Source organism: Hypomesus nipponensis, chromosome 5 (assembly GCF_054491055.1).
Source record: "Hypomesus nipponensis isolate SF chromosome 5, ASM5449105v1, whole genome shotgun sequence".
In the NCBI taxonomy this organism is placed as follows: domain Eukaryota; kingdom Metazoa; phylum Chordata; class Actinopteri; order Osmeriformes; family Osmeridae; genus Hypomesus; species Hypomesus nipponensis.
Window position 1 is genome coordinate 1,948,585 of NC_140365.1, and position 21,416 is coordinate 1,970,000.

A 21,416-nucleotide genomic window follows, 5' to 3' on the forward strand; every position below is an offset into this window, starting at 1 on the left:
CCAAATGACGGTGAACGAGAGAGAGGCTTGCGGTGGGAGGAGGAGAGCGCGCTTTACCGCAGTATCAGCACAGTTCTGCATCAGTCATCTAAACTCTGCGGCATGCGGACTAGATTCAGGGGGAGGGAAGATTGTGGGTCTGTGAGTATAGCATCGGCTTCATAGTCGTCACCATCCGTAATCAGATACTGTCGACAGTGTCGGGTTTCTTATTCATTTCTTTCGGGGAAAGTCTTTATCCACGCGCATGATCGAAGGCTTCTGTGTTTGACTAATTGGTGCTGCTTATTTGACACAGCCATATAATAACTGGCTTTACAGTTTAGGCCGCACACCTAAGAGGGCCATTTCACCCGAAACCAAAGAGTCGTAAGAACCGGTAGACCAACAACACGTCAACATGGCAAAGGATGCAGAGAAGAGCACTTGGAAGGAGTTTATCTGGAACCCGAGGACGCGGGAGTTCCTGGGCAGAACCGCGAGCAGCTGGGGTGAGTGCGGTCGTCCATCACTGCATCCGCCGCTCCTCCGCCTCCATCACTCCTCCAACACCTCAGAGGGTTTCCTATTGATTTGATTCGTATGCGTCGGTCACCCAACACAGTAGTCCAGCTTGTTCAGTCGGCACAGAGAGCACCGAGCGGAATAAATTAAAAAAATGTATTAGCGTTTTTGCGCCATTCAACGTTAGCATACTGCATACAGGCCATTAGGTAATGAGCTTAGTCGCTGTCCAGTGCGATAGGTGCTGAAACTCAAATGCGGCACTTGGTGCGGATGCGCCTACGGGAGCCGGCAACATTTGCCTGCATGATTCTTTTTTTATTTAATAATTAATTCCACCGAGTTCCCTGCGCAATGCGCCGGGGCTCGAGTTGGCTCGGGGGTTCATTTGAATCGGACAAACGACAGTTCATATAGTTCGTCGTGCACTAAAACACTGAATGTCCTCAGCAGAGTGATTTCAGATAAAGCTAATCCACCATCTGGTGCGCTGTAATCTAACAGAACAGGACATGTTGCATCCATTTTCTGTATATTTTCACATTTTAGTTTCAACATGTACATTTGAACGAAGATATTTGTGTTGTTGCACATTTTTGAGCTTCAATTGGTAAAATTATACAGATATGTCATTTGCTCGAGCAGTTAGGCTATGTGTATCCTAACGAATAGACTCGTGCACTTGGCGTCCATGTCTTACATAATGCGCCAAGCAAGAAAATTCCCATTGGCTGTCTCTCTGTGCATATCACTCCAACCTGCAGCAGATTCCAAGGTTCGTGGAAATTAAATACGCGCATATGGCTCTTTTCTAATGACATTGGGGTTTTTTAATCTGTGCAAAGCCGAAGGCCCAGTTCTATTTGTATCACCTCCAACCCCCCCCCCACCCCACCCCCCTCCCCCAACCCACGGGGAGTAAATCAGCGATGGATTTAATCCTAATCTAATGACTTCATTGGCTGACCGGCGAATATCAATGGCAGATTTTAAATTATTGGACGATTTAATTCCCCTTGTGTTCTGAAATTAAATGTAGGCGACTAAAGATGAGACCACATTCCTCCACCTACACACACAGCCAGCGAGAGAGAGAGAATGACAAGACAATAAAATGTAGGCTTCATGACATCAAACAAATCAGCATTTATAGCCCTTCTATTCAACACGCATTCTGATAGACGGTGATGTCATTGGGTGTGGTTACCATGACTCCAGTTTTCTTCCGGTACCACCTGCTCGGCCCGGTCAAAGTCTCCGGGTGTTCTGAGGACTGCTCGCCTCGCTAAGCCGTGCTCTTTAAGGCTGCTTAATTCCTCTATTCCTGTAGCAAACCCAAACGTGTACAGATAGGCTATTCTTGGATCTTTGACGGGTCTATCCTGACCAGCGTGGTGCTATTGATCTGGGCCCGTATCTACACATCTCATAACTCTCACAGGAATCTCAATTTAGATAGTGCAGTCTAGAAAGATTAAGTCGTTTGTGCGTGTCAGAAATAAAAGTATTGGTGAATTGAGTGTACTCATTTGAGTGGAATTTCTCTGACAGTCTACAGTGTGCCAGTGTGTGTGTGTGTTTGTGTGTGCGCGTGCTTGAGTGTTTGTGTGTCAGAGCAATTATGTAAATAGTTGTTTGATCCTTTGCAAAGATCTTGAATATTAAAAGACCCCCAGCTCATATGCATGTTGTTTAATCTTTATAATTGAGTGACAACATCAGCATTCACTACTCAATATCACCCCAACCAGTGAAAGACACACCCATCATCACGGGAGGAGATCCAACCCAATGAGCCGACCCAGGACGACATTTTGTTCCTTGCTTTCAACCCTGTCTGATAGAGGGCTGAAAAGAAAGGCTAAGTGAAGGCAGAGAGGGCAGAACATCTGTCAGCGTCTGGTTCCGAGCGCTCAGAGAGAACCAGACACCCTAGCAGGATCCGGGATGGTGACCCGGCCTGACCCATGACCCCCACCCAGCACGCTTCCCAGGGAAGGTGTGCGAGCTAAAGACCAATGGTGCATCCCATCACCCTTACTGCCATACAATGTTGGATACTACAGAGATACTCAGCGGTATGGTAGAGAGGGGGTTGGGACACAGCCAAAGTGTGTATCCAGGGTTAGATGATAGCAGGAGGATCTGATGCTGCAGGAAGCACAGGGCCTCCCTGGCATGACCTGCTGTCTCAGCAGGGGTCCTCCTCATCCGATCCTCTCTGTATGAAGTTACACCCATCGGATCACAACAACCTCCTCCACACACACACACACACACACACACACACACACAGCCAGTCACTCTCACTCACCAAAAGCCTCCGGTTTGTAACCGATCCCACAGAGGAGCATCTCCACCCCATGCAGAGCATTCTGGGATGGCAGTGAGACCCTGGGACAGGGGGCCCATCAGTGCAGCTCCACGGTGGGCTTCAGTGTTGTCTCTGACAGGGGGGGGGGGTCCCAAGGTGGAGCTCCGCGGTGGGCCCTATCCAGCAAAGATGCAGGCTGCTTTCATGATGGGCCTCGGGTGTTGGAGAAAGCAGAGAGGAGGGGGAGGGGAGGAGGATGCGATGATAATTCTAATCAGCTCATGTGATTAATTTGTTGGATTTCACCCAAAATGCATCTGGACTGGCATACTGGACTGGTTCCTAGTACTTTGAATCAAATTATTCTAAAATCATGGATGTGGATGTTATATCATTTTACTACATCTAGAGGTCGTTGCCTGCCGGTGATTCGTCAGGGGCTGGAGTTACGGTGGCCTGGATGTGTCAATATGAGCAGAACACAAGCTCTAATCCCCTGACCCTTGTCACTTATCTCTAGGAGGGCTCCTCTCTCCGTCTGTCACCACCCTTCCTCCCTCCTCCTCCTCCTCCTCCCTCCGTCTGTCACCACTCCCCACCCCCCCAACTCTGCTCAGCTCCATGTTAGAGTTACTTCATAATTAAATTACACAAAGACCAGCCATTCAACCCTGGATTCATCAATGCTGTGTGAGAAGGGAACAGCTAAATTTGTAAGCTGGTATTTTGACCCGTCTCAAAATGGAGGACTGGGTGTGATAGCTCCAGGAACATCAGTAGGAGCAGTAATACCAGCAGCACTCACAAACTTGATCCAGCAATTCAGATGTGATATACTGCATATGTGTGCCGTACCATGCAGCACTGTGGTTGAGATGTTACTGCTGGGCTGGACCATGTAGCAGAATGGTTGAGCTATTTCTGACTGTTCAGATATTATCATTGTTGCGCCATGCCTGGTAGCTGACGTGAAGTTTCCTTGCACTACGTCTGGTAAATCCATGTTCTGACTCTCACAATGTAACACCGTTAGACCCATATACTTCTGACCAGCTATATCCTGTCATGATCGGTCATTACGTCGCTTCGGATCAAAGCGTCATAAAGGAACCCCGTGGATGTGGTTGGCGCAGCAGGAAGTTGAGGGTGTCTGCTTCCTGTCCCCGCGCAGGGCTGATCCTGCTCTTCTACCTGGTGTTCTACATCTTCTTGGCGGGGGTGTTCGTTCTCACCATGTACGTGATGCTGCAGACCCTGGACGACCACAAGCCCACCTGGCAGGACAGGCTGTCCACTCCAGGTACTGTAACCTTGAACCATCCTTTAACCTTTAACTGAATTAACCTTTAACCATCCTTTAACCTTTAACTGATTTAACCTTGAACCTTCGTTTGACCAGGAAGGGCTCATTGAGGTCTGAAAACTCTTTTGCCAGAATGTCCTGGCCAACATGCAACGATGAATTCACCTTTACAGTTTTGTCCTGGACTTGTCACGGCAGTATATCTGTATTCTGTAGTACTCGCCTGTCTAAATATATGTGTGTGTGTGTGTGTGTGTGTAGGAATGATGATCAGACCCAGAGGGGAAGCTCTGGAGATAGTGTACAACACGGAGGACACAGAGAGCTGGGACAGTTATGCTCAGGCACTGGATAAGTTCCTGAACCGTGAGTCTCCTTGACCCTCCACACGCCTTTGCACCCTCCACACACCCTCCACACGCCTTTACACCCTCCACACACCCTCCACACGCCTTTACACCCTCCACACACCCTCCACACGCCTTTACACCCTCCACACACCCTCCACACACCCTCCACACGCTTTTACACCCTCCACACACCCTCCACACCCCTCCACACACCCCTCCACACCCCTCCACACACCTCACAAACACACCTTCCATCATGGCGAAAGAGATATTTTTATATATTTTTGTGGTTTGCACGGCAAAAACATGTCCTGCCAGGTGTGTTCCTCTGTGTTGAGCTGCTCCAGGTGTCTCTTTCCCCTCTGACCTCTGACCTCCGACCTCTGTCCTTGGCAGCGTATAACGACTCCTTCCAGGCCCAGACGAACGACATGTGCACACCGGATCAGTACTTCGTCCAGGACGATAGTGGAGACGTAAAGAACAACCCCAAACGCTCCTGCCAGTTCAACCGCACCGTACTGGAAGAATGCTCCGGAATAAACGACCGTTACTATGGATACCAGGATGGCAAGCCGTGCATCATTATCAAGCTGAACCGGGTAAGGCAGGGTGGGGGATGGGAGAGGGTTGGGATGGTGTTGCTAGGAGACCTGGAGGGGATTCAGAAAGAGACAGTTCTAGTGAAGGACACAGCTTTTAGATGCAAAATCGCATGACTGGTGTTCTACGGTGGTGTACATCTGTTTCGTATGTCAGTCTGTATATCTGTCTGTATATCTGTCTGTCTGCCTGTCTGTCTGTCTGTCTAACTGCCTGTCTGTCTATCTGCAGGTAATCGGGTTGTTGCCAGGAAAAGACGGCCAAGCTCCTTATGTCACCTGTGGACCAAAGGTGACAAACCTCCTCTTCCTCCTCAATACACACAACTGAACCTCCATCTCCTCTTCCTCCTCAACACACAACTGCCATTTCATTTTTCAAGGCACATCCATCTTGTCTCTGTTTGAGGCCCTCCCCGGGCGTGTCACGTGTCACAGTGCTGCCTGTCATGTCTCTCTCCTCATCCTCTCTGCTGCTCTCCACTCCTTCCCTTGTTCTCTTCTGTCCATCAGAGGATTAGAATTGGCAAAGATGAATGGGTAAGATACAACAAGAAGATAAAACTCATAGAGTTTGATTAGTTTGTAGTTTGGGTAAATATTAGGTTAGTAGTAGTAAGGGATTCAGGATATGGTGGTGACCATGATATACATACATACACAAACGTGTGTAGTGTGCAGATAAATGTAGAGGAAAATGTGTCCTTTTGTTGTAGGAGAGAGTGTGTGTAGATATTATTGTTGTTTCTTAGCCGGTAACTGAGGTGTGGTTACTTGACACCTAATACCGTTCCTTGACTCCAATCACAGAAACACTGTTAGAACAATGCACTTCTGATCCGCACTTCTTTCTACATGCACTATTTGTGTGTTTTGGATCACAGCTTCTCCTAAATGATTCATGTCATTGCCCCCGCTGCAGAAAGAAGACAGCGAGTCGATTGGATCCCTGATATATTACCCTCCCAACGGCACCTTCAACCTCATGTACTATCCGTACTACGGCAAGAAAGCTCAGGTAAAAACTGAAATAACCCACTAACCGTCAACATCCCTTGATTCCTAATATTGTTTAGGACATCACTTCAAATGTAAATCCGTGTTGCACGCAACATTCAGCAGAACGTGTGACACAACAGTTTACAATGTGACAGAAAATGCACTCAAGAACAGGGATTTGAAACACGGCCCCAGTCTGTGACCAACATGTGAGGGTGTTTGCTGCTGTCTTCCTCCAGGTGAACTACTCCCAGCCTCTGGTGGCCATTAAGTTCGCCAACATCACCGCCAACGTGGATGTGAACGTTGAGTGCAGGATCAACGCAAACAACATTCCTTCCGGCAGCGAAAGAGACAAGTTTGCCGGGAAAGTGTCTTTCAAACTAAGAATCAACACAAAAAAATAGATCCATACTCCCTCACAACACCCCCTCCTCTTACACTCCCCACACCCTCTAGTCATCTCTTCATTCCTTGCACAAGGTCACACTGACAGAAACGACCAGCCTGAGGAACACCCCTCACAGAAAATCTAAAACATGTTTACAGCTCTCCGCTTCCCCGACTGTTTGGACATTGTGTGTCCTGTTGCATGAGAGGAGGAGGACGAGAGGGGGAAGAGGAGGTCGAGAGGAGTGGAGGAGTGGAGGAGAAAGAGAGGGTGTTCTTCCTGGCTCCGTTTCTGTCTGTGCGCTTTGGGATGAATCATTTTCGGTAAATTAGTTTGAGGTGAAGTATATTTATACTGCATGAGTAACTAGGACCTATAGAGGACATTAACATGTATGATTTGAACGTTTGCCAGGAGAGACAGCGCAGCATATCTGCTTCCTGTTGTCTCCCTGCTGATGGCTCTCTATAGAGTACCCCTCTACGTGTGAACATACACAAAGTACCACAGTGTGTATATCTATTTATACAGTATCATAACCTTATATCAGTATGTCTATTTTGTTGCACTTAAAATAATAATCAAACAAGCGAAATGAATAACTCATGTTTTGGTGGATGGAAGCAGGAGCTAAGTGCATGTGTGTGTTGTCTTTAGTGTCCTGAGAGGCCTCTTGTCTCAGTTTAATGCTGTTTGTCAATTATTAATGAGGATCTGTCATACTGACCACCAGGAGAGCCGCGCTGTATGGCAGCGTCCATCTGAAAACCTACACACAGTCACTGTTTACTGGGAACATGAGATAGCTGTTTACTCTCCCAATAAGGGGTGGTTTGAAGTCAATACCTTTAAGTGTGTGTCTGCGTGTGTGTGTGTGTGGGGGGGGGAGTGCGTGCGTGTGTGTTTGTTATGTGCGCTTGGATATGTTTGTTTATCCCATTTACAATACAAAATAATTCTAACTGTTGGTCGGGAAATTGCATGTACAATGTGCAATATTTAGGTCACATGATCAAACTTCATTTTCACTCACAGAAAGTTTATTACCCGTTGGTTCGAAGTTCATGACAGGCCAACCAATCCCTCATGTTCATATGTCTTGGGGAATGAAAGGACTTGGTATGTTCACACATGTACGACTCCTCTCATGCACCGGGTTGTGAATGAGGAGCTGGGCACTGGAGGGTTTTTTTATTGATTTGCTATGGGTTTGTGTTCATGTGAAGGTGATATGTTTTAACTGTGTTACGTTGGAGAAGGAGGATAGAAAATGTTTTTTGTTGTTCTTTTTTTTCCAAACAGTCATCAATTTATCGGACCAAGTGATCATGTTTGTGCATTTAGAGTTCTCCTGTAGTTGCCCTTAGGGGGAATGTGTGACTAGTCTAGGAGTGTACCAGATAGTCTGGAGTCTGTTCAGTCACTCATTGTAGAAAAGAAGGTTTGATCTCATTGGTTGAAGTGATTTAGCTTGAGGTAGGATTCTCGGCTGTTACGTGTTAAGCTGTTTCAAGATGGATGACAGCAGGGGGGAGACCAGGGGGAAGACCAGTGGGGAGACCAGCGCAGAACCAGTCCCACTAAACTGTGGTGGGTGGGGCCATGTCTAGTGAGACATGAGTTTCCTGTGCTCTGGTGCAATCTTGGAGCTTTGGATGATTCAAGCAATGACAGCTAAACACAGCACCCTAGCTAGGCACAGCTCAACACAGCTAAACACAGTTCCCTGGCCGGGAATAAGGGCCCCTCTAATGACCTCCACTGTCGTTTGGCCTTAGTCTCTCTCAGTAAATCCTCCTCCTGTTCTGTGTTGAGCATACAACAAGCTCCTCAGCCTGGACCCTGTTTGCATGCGCCCGGGATGACCCACACGGCACAGTTTACAGATACACTTCCATCTAAGGGTTCAATCCAGACATCAGGCACGTGAACAGACTGTGATTTAGAACAGCCAGTCCTTTGGTGGGTGACTGCTGCCTGTTTGAACATGCAGGGAAGAGGGACAGAACGCCTACACTTCCTCATTAGCCTTCCTGTCCTGCTCACTTTGTCTGTAATCTCTTAATCTGGTTGGCTAATCCCAAACAGGTATTCTGATTTGTCCTTTCTTTGAAAGACATATGGAACCTGGGCCAGCACACCATGCCAGATTGGGATGCTAACCCTAACAACTGCACTGACCCGCTCATGTCTTCAGCACAGACTACACTGTGTGATCAAGTGAGAATATAGGACAGTTTACAACATTCCCTTTTTCAACCAAAGATGCTCATGAGAGTTCTGACTGCATGACGTCCTGGTTCTGGTTCTGGTCCTAGTCCTGGTTCTGGTTCTGGTCCTAGTCCTGGTTCTGGTTCTGGTCCAACAACACTGGTCTCTGGGGTGGCACCAAGACGTTCCAGGGGAATCGTAGACCTCATGTCGTTAGTGTCATTTAGCAGTTGTATTCATTAGAAACACATAGAAGGAGCAGGTTTGATGACATCAGTGCCTCCTGGTGGACAGAATCAGTTTTGCTCCAGCGTCACAGAATGTTGATCATTATCGTCTCCAGTCATCTGTTTTTCTATGATCGTTTGGAGATGTATTTCAAAAAGCAATATATTTACTTCCTGTGTGGCTGTATGACGTATTTAATCCTGGAATGGCTGTAGCACATGAATAGAGTCATAAATCACAGAGAGAGTGAGGGAGAAAGACTGAACATGTCAATAAGATGTTCACATAAAGATATTATACAGATGTTTGCCAACGCCCATTTTCAAGACTGACCAACAGATTACTAAGCATATTGGTTTTATTAAAAAAAAAGAGATCAAGTATTTTTTATGTTATTTTGTTGTAAAAAGGAAAGAATGTTTTATCTTGGATTATATAAATGCATCCAGACAGCACACTGGGTCACCAGTAATCTCAATAATTGTGTAAGAATTTAAGATGGTTCAAAACAAAATACTTTTTGAATGTAGTTAATTATTTCTTATTTTGGTTACAACCAAGCCATTTGCAGTATTGAGTGTTTGCAGTGGTGCAACATTTGCTTGAGTCGCAGGTGAATGATACCTCACAGAGGTGGGTGTGAGTTTAAGATCTGTAAACTGAAGAGTAAAAAATGGGATTTGACCCTAGAGAGAGAGTTTAAGCATTTCTCAACGTTTTTTGGTCTAATTCTGATTATATTCTAATAACTGATGTTAATACTACCTAATTAAACACATGGATTCAGAAGATGAAGAACAAACACAAGAAAGTGATACGAGACAGAAATCAGTTTGGGACAGTCTTTCACTTTAAATATAAATGGTTGATAATTCTATTCTCTTGAAATCTTAAGTTGTTGCTGTTACTGTATGTTTACTTTTTGGTTTGTTTTTGCTCATGTTCATGTAAAAAACAATAGAGAAATCAATAAAGGTGATTGGAAGGATTTCCAGAGTGTTTGATCTGATTATTTATCATGTCTATTTCTTTTGACTGCCCTCTGTCACTTCTCTGTCACGTCTTTAACAGGTGAGTAACATGGTATCCTGCCTCTAGACTGACTCTACCATGTTGGTTTCATGGTCTCACCTGTCCTGCCTCTAGACTGACTCTATACCAGGTTGGTTTCATGGTGTCCTGCCTCTGGACTGACTCTATACCAGGTTGGTTTCATGGTGTCCTGCCTCTGACTGACTCTAAACACCTGACAGGATTACCTCAAACCTTGACTTCTATGTTCTGACCTTCACTTCTCTCCCTACTATCCCTTTCACCTCCCCCTCCCCCCCTCTCCTTCCTCCCCTCCTCCCCCTCTCCCTGTCTTCCCTGTCCCCCCCTCTCCTTCCTCCCCTCCTCCCCCTCTCCCTGTCTTCCCTGTCCCCCCTCTCCTTCCTCCCCTCCTCCCCCTCTCCCTGTCTTCCCTGTCCCCCCCTTTCCTTCCTCCCCTCCTCCCCCTCTCCCTGTCTTCCCTGTCCCCCCTTTCCTTCCTCCCCTCCTCCCCCTCTCCCTGTCTTCCCTGTCCCCCCTTTCCTTCCTCCCCTCCTCCCCCTCTCCCTGTCTTCCCTGTCCCCCCTCTCCTTCCTCCCCTCCTCCCCCTCTCCCTGTCTTCCCTGTCACCCCCTCTCCTTCCTCCCCTCCTCCCCCTCTCCCTGTCTTCCCTGTCCCCCCCTCTCCTTCCTCCCCTCCTCCCCCTCTCCCTGTCTTCCCTGTCCCCCCCTCTCCTTCCTCCCCTCCTCCCCCTCTCCCTGTCTTCCCTGTCCCCCCCTTTCCTTCCTCCCCTCCTCCCCCTCTCCCTGTCTTCCCTGTCCCCCCCTTTCCTTCCTCCCCTCCTCCCCCTCTCCCTGTCTTCCCTGTCCCCCCCTCTCCTTCCTCCCCTCCTCCCCCTCCTCCCTGTCCTCCCTCTCACCCAAGGCCTAGTTGAAGGACAGGCTAGAGAGCAAGGATTACAAAGCATTAGAGTGGTTAAAATAGTCTGCTGAAGGGTAGCACAAGTAACTGATACACAGGACACGCACGCACGCACTCTCTCCCTCTTTCTCTTTCTTCTCCCCCTTCTCTCTCCTCCACCTCTATCTTTCTCCCCCTCTCTCTCACTCTGTCTCCCCTCATCTTTTCACCTCTATATCCCTCCCTCTCTCTCTGTTCTGCCCCCCTCTCTCTCTCTCTCTCTCTCTCTCTCTCTCTCTCTCTCTCTCTCTCTCTCTCTCTCTCTCTCTCTCTCTCTCTCTCTCTCTCTCTCACACACATACACACTTGGCAGGTGGGCGCAGGAACTGCTTATGTCACTAATGTCAGAGTAAATGACTCTGTCAGAGTTCAGGGTTTGTGTTTTATCACAGCGCCCTCTGCTGGGGGAAAGCACACTGCAAGCTGCAGCACAGCAACACATAAAATAAGAATAGATTTGAAATGGTCTGCGATTCATTTATCATCAATTCTGTAACCCACACGTCATGATTTTGTTTTAAACAAGTGCAAAATCGAATACTTACAACACAATGGTTAGATCATTAATAAACCTTAGATAGTTATTTTGATTACCCTGAATAAAGTCCATCTTACGTTCAGCTTGTGATCCATGTCATTATTTTATAATCTTGCAGTGCTGTTATTCTGGACCTTGTCCCAAGTATCTGATTGAGAGCAATCAACAACAAGTAATCTGCTGTTGGATTAAATTAGTCATCAAAAATAATCTACAGTATAAAATTACACATCTGCATCTTCTTCATTGTTTATGAAATAAGTTTTTTTTTTTAAGTAGTCCCAGAGGTCGTCTCAGAGCAGATTGTGAACCGAGGAATGTCGTCTCAAACATAAACAGCAGATGTTCCACAACAACCGATTGTATTTCACATATTTGTGTTGGGGCTTTGGCAGATTAGAAACGTCCTCGGCCCCAGCGTCCTCGCTACAACATCAGCCTGTCAGCTCTCTCGCTCACAGGCGGTGTAAGAGAGGCGTGGGCCATGAGAGGACAGGGTGCATGACCGGAGGAGGCCACCAGGGGGCACCCAGCCCTTCTCCTAAGGAAGATCCAGCATGCCGCGCTCCTCCAGAGCCGCCTGGGTCCGCTCGTACACCACCCCGATGGCCCGGACCACCCTGTGCAGGACCGCGCTCGCCTCCTCCTGGTTCTGGACGCAGACCAGCCGGTAGAAGAAGCCTCGTTCGGGCATGGCAATGAAGGCCAGCTCTGCTGCCTTGCGGACGAGCCATGTGTGGTGCTTGGCCAGGGTGCTCTGGTAGGCCTCGCGGCACAGCTCAGAGGGGCTACGGAGTCTCCCGGCGGAGCGCGGCGCGGCCAGCTTCTCCAGGAAGAGCTGCAGCCACAGCAGGGCTCTGTGGAGCCGTAGCAGGGTGCGACAGCCGGACTCGGAGTAGTGCTGGAAGTCCACCAGGCCCCGGGCAAGTTCCGCCTGGATCATGAGGCGCACGGAGGAGTAGGAGGGCCGGGCCCCTGCGCCGGTGGGGCCGTCAGCCCCCCTCTTCTCCTCCTCCAGGGCCAGGTGGCGGATAATGGAGGTCTTGGTCTGAATCTCCTGGGAGATGAGGCCCACCATGGGGCCCAGAGACTCCATGAACCTGGAGGAGGGGGGAGGCGGGTGGGAAATGGAGGAGAGGGAGGGGGACAGTCAACAACAGAGTCCAGTTCACAGTGACCTATGTGAGTGATGTCAGTGAGCTCAGCCAGATTCCTCTAGCACAGCCTGGACCAGCAGCCGGGTGTGTGGGCTGCTTACTTGATGAGTTCGTCCCAGCTGGCCAGGTAGGGCTCCAGCAGGACGTCCGAGGGAGGGGCAGGGGAGGCCAGCAGGCTGGCCAGCAGCAGAGACACCTGGAACACCTGGCCTGGACACACCCCCACAGCCACCTCCCCCTCCCCCTCCAGCACAGAAACATCACTGCTGTTGGACAGAGGAGGATCCTGGGGGGGGGGGGAGGGAGAGAGAGAGAGAGAGAGAGAGAGAGAGAGAGAGAGAGAGAGAGAGAGAGAGAGAGAGAGAGAGAGAGAGACAGAGATAGGTCCATACACATTAATGTGTTTTGTTCCACTGAGCTGATCGAAGATGGGCACATAATTTGTTTATTCTTGCCTCTTACGTTATCAAAGTGGTTGTAACTTTTAAGACAAGATTCCCAGTGACGATCCAGACTTCCCTCTGTTACAGCAGAGAGGGAGAAGAAGTTGGATACACAACTCAACATTTTACATTTCAATACAAGTAGTACCACCAAAGTACAACCAGTAAACCAGTAAACCAGTCGACAGTACAGAGAAGCAATACAAGCTGTGACCAGTACCATTCAACACATCATATGTTATCAAAACAAATATACCTTGAGATTCATTCGGCTACATATAATGTGGACCATTTTGGACACACTTACACACACAGACACACACACACACACACACACACATGCAGAGCAAGCCTCTCACACCCTGCCTCAGACAGAGCAGCAGGACCACCATGCTGGACCGCCCCTGCCCCCAGCACGTCATGTGACATGCTCTTTACATTCCACACACAAGGAACCACGCGGCCAACATGCTGCATCTGAACAAACACACACACACACAGACAGAGGGATCGCTTGAACATACACACACACACACTTCCTGAACAGACTTCCCACACACAGTTCACAAACTCACTTCCCAAACACACGTCACACACACGATACACACACACGTCACACGCACACACTCGGCAGCCTCGGTACTTACGTAGCCACATGGACCCCAGGAACAGCAGTAGAACCAGGATGGCCAACGCAGCCTTCCCCTTCACCCCCATATCACCTCTCTCTCTCTCTCTCTCTCTCTCTCCTCTCTCTCTCTCTCTCTCTCTCTGTCTCCCTCCCTCCCTCCCTTTCTCTCTCTCTCCCTTTTTCTCTCCCCTCTCCTTCTCAGTCTCCTCTCCTCATCTTCACTTTCTGTCCATTCCGCTCCGCATCACACGAGTTGCATCCCCCTTGTCACCCTGTCACCACAAGCTGTCTTCCTATTGGTCCCTGAATCTGACCCCCCCTCCCCCCTCCTCGGCTCCCTCCCCCTCAATCACAGACAAAAGTTGCTTTCTCTTCGACGTCGTTCCTCAAGGGACCACACCCGGACAATGATCCCATCAATCATTAACTTCCAACCTTTTCTGCCCTCGCTTTAAATATTGTCCATTTCCTCCCTTCCTTCCACACAGCCTCCTCCAGCTCTCTCCTCCTTCTCTCACCAGGCTGCAGTGTCTCTCCTCCAGCTCCTTCGTCTCCCCCACCGGCCCCAGTACACTGCTCCCTCCCGGTCCTTTGTTGCTCAATCTCAGGGTCCAGAGATTAGCTTAGTTCACTCCCTGGCTGATTAGGCAAGATGGCCAACAATAACCCTGCCTGTCGGAGATCCTCGTCTTTCATATCCGAGCACAGCTGACCCTCCTGATCAGCACAGGGTAAACACAGGTTGTTTCATGGACCTCCCTCTGCCCCCCCCCTCTTCTTTGCACAGGATTCTTGCCAAACTGCTACAAAACATGTTTATCTGTTTGTTGAGATTGCAGAAGAATTTACCACAAGCAGAGGATCACAATGTCACGGATACTGAGGACAAACTTTGATGTGTAGAGTTAATTTTGGATTCGATGTGGACTGCTGTGACATGTGACATGACTCTGTTTGTGTTTGACATCTCCAGGGCTGACCCAACATCAGGACAGTCCGGTGTCCCCTCTTCATGCGAGGAGTAAACTAAACTCAGACCAAGTCACAAGCTAAACAGAGTGTTGTGAATCAGAATACGTGCTTGTTAATCAGTAACCGCAGGGAGTCCATCCTACTATACTGCACGAGTGACAAGGAGGACAAACACTCATTTCAAATTCAGGGTAGAATTCTGCCTGGTTGAATGTAGAATGAATCCACAGTGATCTTATCCTTCGGTAAAGTTTTTCATACGAGACTAGTGTCCACAACACCAGAGCACATTTCCATAGAATGGGATGTTTTCATTCATTTAGCGTATCCTTTTATCCAAGGTAACATGCTTGTGCAGAAGGTATAGTCGTAAATCAGATAAGAGAGAAGTGCATCATCAGATTTGTCCCACTTCTGAAACAGCCAGGTCTAATGTCTGAGATAAGCAGGGTGATAAAACAGGAGGTCCCTTCACACGGGCCTGCTCTCCCCCCTAATAGAGCCAGCAGGCTGGGGCTGCTGGTGCAGGAGGGCTGGGGGGAGGGGAGCTGGGGGGAGGGGACTGGGGGAGAGGGGTGCTGATGGGGGGGGGGGGAGTGGCTGGGGCAGGGGCAAGAGGTGGGGGAGGAGAGGAGGTGGATGGGTGGGGGGGGGTGGAGGTGGGACCATTTCACCAGGACTAAGGAGCAGGGCCACGTGGTTTCACAAGGGAGAGCTCGACAAAGGGAAGTGAAAGCAGGGGCATTCATTCTGCAGGGAGAAGAGGGGAGGGGGGGGGGGGGTGGTCATGAGGTACTTACTGCCTGGGACGTACCAACTGAACTAGCCAGACATTTAGAGGGGGGGCTGGTCTCTAATGAGAACATCTCATTTTAGCAAGGACTTACTGTGTGTTTCCCTCTATGTAATCTATGCCTCACACACACACACACACACACACACACACACACATCAGTCTAGTCATATGCCTGTGCTACATGATTCAATAATAATACAAAACACATTTCTACACGTTCTTATAAAAACTGGAGCATTGTACTCCTTGCTGTATCTCAACGCTATCACAACATTTACTCTTCATCCTTCAAACCCACTTGTAGTCAAAAACAAACTCGACTAGATGTTTTTGGCAGTGGAGGGCAGGAGGCTAAGGCCTCCGGGCTTGTGGGCGAGGTTGTTCTCTACAGGCCTGCTCGTCTTCCTGAGACATGCCCAGTGGAACCTCCTAGAGGGAAGGTTCCTCTCAACAGATCCTCTTTCCTCTGTTTGATGTTTTTTGTCTTCAGAGTCTTGCTCCATAGCAAACTGGATCCCTGTGTAGCTTGTGTTCCGGCCGGGCGAGAGTGCCGGGCGGGGAGTCAGGAGTTATGGGGCCTCGGGATTAAGCAGTGGAATGGCAACACAAAATCAGCACACTCCTGTGGGTGTGCAGCGTGCTTACATGCAAGCTGGGGGCGTTTGTTCAAATCCTGTTCGTCTGTTCACTTGAAAGCTGTTGGATTTTGAACGATGAAAACGTGTCGTTTGCAGTCGATAAAACTCCTGTCAGTTGTGGTGTTTGGTGGTTGGGATGAAAATGCAGTTAGGGGCAAGGTGCAACAATGTGATTGTTTGCTCACAGGACTAGACTGATCACTGGTGATTTTCTAGTACAAACACACACGGACACACGCATATATAGAAACATATACTGTATGAATAGAAACATATAGTGTATATATACATATTCGCAGGGTTTGCTGGTGCTGCAAAGACGCTCCTCTCTGTTTCACTTTCTTTATTTTTAGAAGTGCGTCTCGGAGACTGGAATTGGCCCAGCACATTCCCTCACCCAGAAACCTGCCCTGCCGACAGTCGGCTCAGCGGAGTCACGTTTCGTCACCTCAAACCACTTCATGATTCAACATTGAGATCGTTTGAACAGATACAACGTCGTCCAGGTTACGGTAGTCGGAAATGACCCTGCGCAGTTTGTTTCTTTGTTTCTATGAATTTAAATAAGAATATGACATTACGAGTTCAGCTTTTCTCTGTGACTTAGGCCTACTGCCCATGTACATCTTGCGCATGCACGCATACAGAATCAATAACACACAATCAAATGAAAACACACATGGACAAGAATCTTTCGGTGTCCAGTCTGTTTTCTGTCTCAGCGTCCTCTTGACCCCTGAAGAGACGCAGCCCCACCCCCCCCCTGCTGGGCCTGTGCACCTGTTCACCTTGCTTACACGCACTCACACACACACATAAAGATATATATACACACACACACACAGACACACACACACACACACACAGACACACACACACAGACACACACACACACAGACACACACAGACACACACACACAGACACACACACACACACAGACACACACACACAGACACACACACACACACACACACACAGACACACACAGACACACACAGACAGACACACACACAGACACACACACACACACACACAGACACACACACAGACACACACACACACAGATATCAGCGGCCAGGACAGCAGCAGGCCGCTCGCCGAGCGTGTTGTGGAGTTGAACTGGAGCCGCAAACATGACAACGCAGAACATGGACATTTGTCTCTCGTCACGACCCCACGAGGAACAGCGCGGGTGATGTCGACACTGGCGGGTACGAAAACAATAACGACCGTCGGTGTCCTCATCGCCGTGACGACGGTTCCGCTGATCCCAGAGGGGGAACTGGGAGGCCAAGTTTGGCAGCAGGCTGCCGTGAAACCTGAGCCAGCGACAGCTGGAGGAGGGAGGGGGGCAGTGGGGAGACGCGAGACATAGTCTCACCCTTCCTCTTTCTTTCCACGTCTGAGTGAGCGTTATCTGCTGCTCGCTCTCTGATGGCGGACGGATACTTCTGGACGTGTTTGGTCGCTGCTGTGCTGTGGACGGGGGTCTCCCAGGGTGAGGACAGGCGGCTGGGGTGGAACCGGCAGATTCACAGGCTCTGGTGCTGCCCTTGGCGCCAAGCTAGCAGTTTGAGTTAAGAGCGCGCTGTTGCTCCTCTGTGAAGCAGTCCTGCTCAGTCTGAGAAACTTCACTGAACTAACTGAAGTTCAGATCTCAGCCTTTTCTGTTTACTTCAGAGGACTCTGGGAACACGTCAGTTTGGTAACAAGGTGTTGAGTCGTGGATGGCGCGTGCAGTAATGTAGAGATGTGTGATGACGATGTTGTGCAGACTTGTGTGTTGTCGTTGTGATTCGTATTTACCAACAGCCTCAGTAACAAATCTCTTTATCCCTCCCCTTCTCCCCTCCCCTCCCCCCCTCACCCCATCTCTCCCTCCCCTTTTTTCTCTCTCCCCCTCTCTCTTCACCTCTCCCTCCCTTCTTGCTCTCCCTCTTTCTCTCTCCCCCTCTCTCCCCCCAGTCAGGTGTAACGAGGAGTCCATTCTCATGAAGCATTTGTTCAGCAAATACAACAAAAACATCCGGCCAGCCCGGACACCCACAGACAAGGTGGATGTTCAGGTCAAACTGATCCTCACCAACCTGATCTCCCTGGTAAGAGGCTACACACAAGTGCACACACACACACCCGCACGTGCACACACACGTTGACACACTCAGTTACGTTGTGCATCCGTCGCTGATGTTGTTCATGAAAGACGCTCCCTTCGCCTGTTCCTCGACAGAACGAGAAGGAGGAGACTCTAACCACCAACGTGTGGATCGAGATAGTGAGTTCTTCCTGCTTTCTCCTCACACTTCATCTGCATGAAAACCACACAACTGATTTGTACATGTGTGACGGGTATGTAACAGCTGTAGCCACGCTCCGTCACGACAAGGCTCGTTCGCCACTCACTGGGCTCAAACGCACGACGCCGTGACTTGCCATGCGCGACCACGACCAGCTACGCCAAAAAAAAGCTAGCTATTCGTTGACGCGGGTAGCCTGTTACATACCTGAGGAGTGAGTTTCACAGGTTCACACCCGTTACACATGTAACGTCCCAAAAGAAAAGATGTCTGTCGTCCTCCAAGTGTTCCATCCCCCCCCCTTGCCAACGCCATCCCCCATTTGTTATTCCTCCTCTCCCTCCCTCTCTCCCCCCAGCAATGGGAAGACTATCGTCTGTCCTGGAACACATCAGAGTTCTTCAACATCGATGTGATCCGCGTGCCATACAACATGGTTTGGCTCCCAGATATCGTCCTTGAGAACAAGTAAGTTATGATCGGCACACTTAACATTGCAGGGTCAGTTTGGTGACTTGGTCTTTTACCTCTCAGGCTCTGGTCAGATACAATCTGTCCTCCTGGTTCCTCCCTCGCCGGCTTTCTCCTCTTCGTGTTTCTTCCATTTTCTTTCTGGCTGTTCCTATGACATTTTCCTTGTGTTCTGTGAGGGTTTAGATTGGTTGTAGGTGCTGATCTGTGGGCATCTGTGAAGCCGTCTATGACATTGCTTGAGAAAAGGGCTGTACAAATAAAATTTGATTGTTCTTTGTGGTGCACATACAGAAATTCCTTCCATTAATGTATGATAATACTGTCATACATAGTGACGGTGAGGATTTAGAGGTAACTAAAGTGAGACCGATTCGTTTGTTGACCAATAGCACCACCTGCTGATCGTATCATATGACACTGGAGAGAAAATTCAAAATGGTGGCAATATGTTTTTATGAGGCCTATTTACTTTTTCTAAACAAGACCAGCTCATCCAAACAACGTTACTCCATCACTATGTTTCCTTGGGTCCTGAACACGACACCTGCCGGCTTATAACTTCATACAGTGCCCAGTTCTTGAGATAATTGCGACACACATACACGAACACAGACAGTTTCCTGGAATTACAGTTAAATGGCAGTTAATGTCACCTCAATGTGAAGTGTCGCTGAGTAGCGTCACGGTAGTTCATGTAACCTTATTATAAAGTGTTGCTGTGATGTAAACCTAACTAAAAGGGTTGCCTATTTCTTATAATTCGTGTTCCTTTCTTCCTCTCGGTTTGGCAGCATCGATGGGAAGTTTGACGTAGCTTACTATGCTAACGTCCTGATCTATTCAGGAGGCTACATGTACTGGCTCCCCCCAGCCATATATCGCAGCACCTGCGCTATAGAGATCACCTACTTTCCTTTCGACTACCAGAACTGCACTCTGGTCTTCAGGTCAGTGTCATACATCCCCCAGAGGACCCGTCTTGATATCTGGAATAACGTTTGTGACCAATAATAATTGTAGGCCTACAAGGCTAGAAATGTGTTAGGTAGTCTACTAAAATATAGCTTGTGGAAAGTTTCATGCTTCGTTTGCAACAGTTTTTAACACCTGCTCCTCATATATGCAATGCTAAGATAAATCAATAAAGGTCAGCATATTTAAGCAAGGCTTGAAGTTAAGACAAAGAGGAACATTCCTCGCAAATATTTCCCCAAAAAATGTCAGTCTTAAAACAGTACTGAGGCATGATTTCAGGACGACCTACCCTCAAGTTTTTACACTAGATGTTCGTATGAAGCTTCTTAGAAGAAATAGCTTGTGTGTTGTGATCCCAACAAACGTATTTTTGGATAAAAACATCTGCTTCCTCTGTGTGTGTGTGTGTGTGTGTGTGTCGTGTCATGTTGCCTTTTGTTTCTCAGGTCTCAGACGTACAACGCTAATGAGCTCGACATTATATTGGCAATCGACGCAGAGTCTGAAAAACCTATCGAGTGGGTGGACATAGACCCCGAAGCGTTTACTGGTACTGTGCGCCCACCCAACCACACACATAACCACATATATCAAAACACACAAGCAATGTAATAACCACAGAGGGGATGGCATAAAATAACATTTGAGTGTTTGTAGTTTCAAATCCTTCTCTGTATGTCCCTTTTAATAGAAGTGTCTTCTAAAATAATAAAGTACAGTGTCTCGCATGACGCACGCTGAACAACACGTGATCACATCTGGAGTGACTCTGCCACCTTGTCCTGTTGCAGAGAACGGAGAGTGGGCCATCAAGCACCGACCGGGCAGGAAGCTGATCAACACTCGCTACTCCCCTGAAGATCTGGAGTACCAGGAGATCAGCTTCAACCTGATCATCCAGAGGAAGCCTCTGTTCTACATCATCAACGTCATCCTGCCCTGCTCGCTCATCTCCTCACTGGTCGTGCTCGCCTACTTCCTGCCCGCTCAGGGTCAGTGCTTCCTGTCAGATGTGACTGTTGTGTGGTGGAGCTGACTGTTGTGAGGTAGATCTGACTGTTGTGAGGTAGATCTGACTGTTGTGAGGTGGATCTGACTGTTGTGAGGTAGATCTGACTGTTGTGAGGTAGATCTGACTGTTGTGAGGTAGATCTGACTGTTGTGAGGTAGATCTGACTGTTGTGAGGTCCACAGCTGGAGGGCAGAAGCTGACCGTGTCCATCTCAGTCCTGCTAGCCCAGACTGTCTTCCTCTTCCTTATCGCTCAGAAGGTCCCGGAAACTTCCCTCTCCGTTCCCCTGATTGGCAAGTGAGTCCAAGCGCGTCTATGAACGTGACTGATCAGAGAGAGCTCTGAAACCCAAAGTGAGGTCTCATCTCTCCTCTCTCCTCTGCTCTCCTCACTCCTCACTCCTCTGCCCCCCTCTCTCCCCCTCCTCACTCCTCTGCCCCCCTCTCTCCCTCCTCGCTCCTCTCTCCCCTCTCTCCCTCCTCGCTCCTCTCTCCCCTCTCTCCCTCCTCTCTCTCCAGGTATCTCATCTTCGTCATGTCAGTGACTACTCTCATCGCCACCAATCAGATTGTGGTGCTAAACATTTCCCTG

At 48.8% G+C, this 21,416-nt stretch overlaps 3 protein-coding genes across 5 annotated transcripts in view; 2 read left to right on the forward strand and 1 right to left on the reverse strand.

The window, feature by feature from the left end:
* Positions 1 to 92: 92 nt before the first annotated feature.
* On the forward strand, positions 93 to 9,882 carry atp1b2b (ATPase Na+/K+ transporting subunit beta 2b). Its single transcript, XM_084698235.1, has 7 exons — positions 93 to 491; positions 3,990 to 4,118; positions 4,383 to 4,487; positions 4,868 to 5,073; positions 5,306 to 5,365; positions 5,996 to 6,091; positions 6,312 to 9,882. The coding sequence occupies exons 1-7, from the start codon at positions 401 to 403 to the stop codon at positions 6,477 to 6,479; spliced, it is 855 nt and encodes a 284-aa protein (XP_084554361.1). The 5' UTR covers positions 93 to 400; the 3' UTR covers positions 6,480 to 9,882.
* Positions 9,883 to 11,259: 1,377 nt separating this feature from the next.
* gltpd2b (glycolipid transfer protein domain containing 2b) lies at positions 11,260 to 13,798 on the reverse strand. Its single transcript, XM_084697473.1, has 4 exons — positions 13,677 to 13,798; positions 13,049 to 13,107; positions 12,688 to 12,872; positions 11,260 to 12,529 (listed from the first exon to the last, which is right to left on the reverse strand). The coding sequence occupies exons 1-4, from the start codon at positions 13,744 to 13,746 to the stop codon at positions 11,971 to 11,973; spliced, it is 873 nt and encodes a 290-aa protein (XP_084553599.1). The 5' UTR covers positions 13,747 to 13,798; the 3' UTR covers positions 11,260 to 11,970.
* A 3,608-nt stretch (positions 13,799 to 17,406) lies between these two features.
* Positions 17,407 to 21,416, forward strand: part of chrne (cholinergic receptor, nicotinic, epsilon) — a 6,876-nt gene continuing 2,866 nt past the window's right edge. The window contains exons 1-9 of one of the 3 annotated variants that reach the window (XM_084698101.1): positions 17,407 to 17,565; positions 18,033 to 18,166; positions 18,298 to 18,342; positions 18,723 to 18,832; positions 19,630 to 19,785; positions 20,260 to 20,363; positions 20,605 to 20,805; positions 21,008 to 21,122; positions 21,344 to 21,416. The exon at positions 21,344 to 21,416 is cut by the window's right edge and continues 42 nt beyond it. In XM_084698101.1, the coding sequence (XP_084554227.1) occupies positions 17,502 to 17,565; positions 18,033 to 18,166; positions 18,298 to 18,342; positions 18,723 to 18,832; positions 19,630 to 19,785; positions 20,260 to 20,363; positions 20,605 to 20,805; positions 21,008 to 21,122; positions 21,344 to 21,416 (1,002 nt within the window). In that variant the 5' untranslated portion in view covers positions 17,407 to 17,501. Of the gene's footprint in view, positions 17,566 to 17,765; positions 17,781 to 18,032; positions 18,167 to 18,297; positions 18,343 to 18,722; positions 18,833 to 19,629; positions 19,786 to 20,259; positions 20,364 to 20,604; positions 20,806 to 21,007; positions 21,123 to 21,343 lie in introns of those variants that run through there. The other 2 variants (XM_084698102.1, XM_084698103.1) reach the window with 2 other exon arrangements.

What these genes read in the sequence shown, in the direction of transcription:
- atp1b2b (XM_084698235.1), top strand. Translation starts at nt 401, where the DNA reads ATGGCAAAGGATGCAGAGAAGAGCACTTGGAAGGAGTTTATCTGGAAC. An exon ending in ACTGGATAAGTTCCTGAACC is followed by an intron (nt 4,488 to 4,867) that starts GTGAGTCTCCTT and finishes TGTCCTTGGCAG; the next exon opens with CGTATAACGACTCCTTCCAG. An exon ending in ACTACGGCAAGAAAGCTCAG is followed by an intron (nt 6,092 to 6,311) that starts GTAAAAACTGAA and finishes GTCTTCCTCCAG; the next exon opens with GTGAACTACTCCCAGCCTCT.
- gltpd2b (XM_084697473.1), bottom strand. Translation starts at nt 13,746, where the DNA reads ATGGGGGTGAAGGGGAAGGCTGCGTTGGCCATCCTGGTTCTACTGCTG. An exon ending in CCTGGGGTCCATGTGGCTAC is followed by an intron (nt 13,108 to 13,676) that starts GTAAGTACCGAG and finishes CTGCTGTAACAG; the next exon opens with AGGGAAGTCTGGATCGTCAC. An exon ending in GTTACAACCACTTTGATAAC is followed by an intron (nt 12,873 to 13,048) that starts GTAAGAGGCAAG and finishes CCCCCCCCCCAG; the next exon opens with GATCCTCCTCTGTCCAACAG.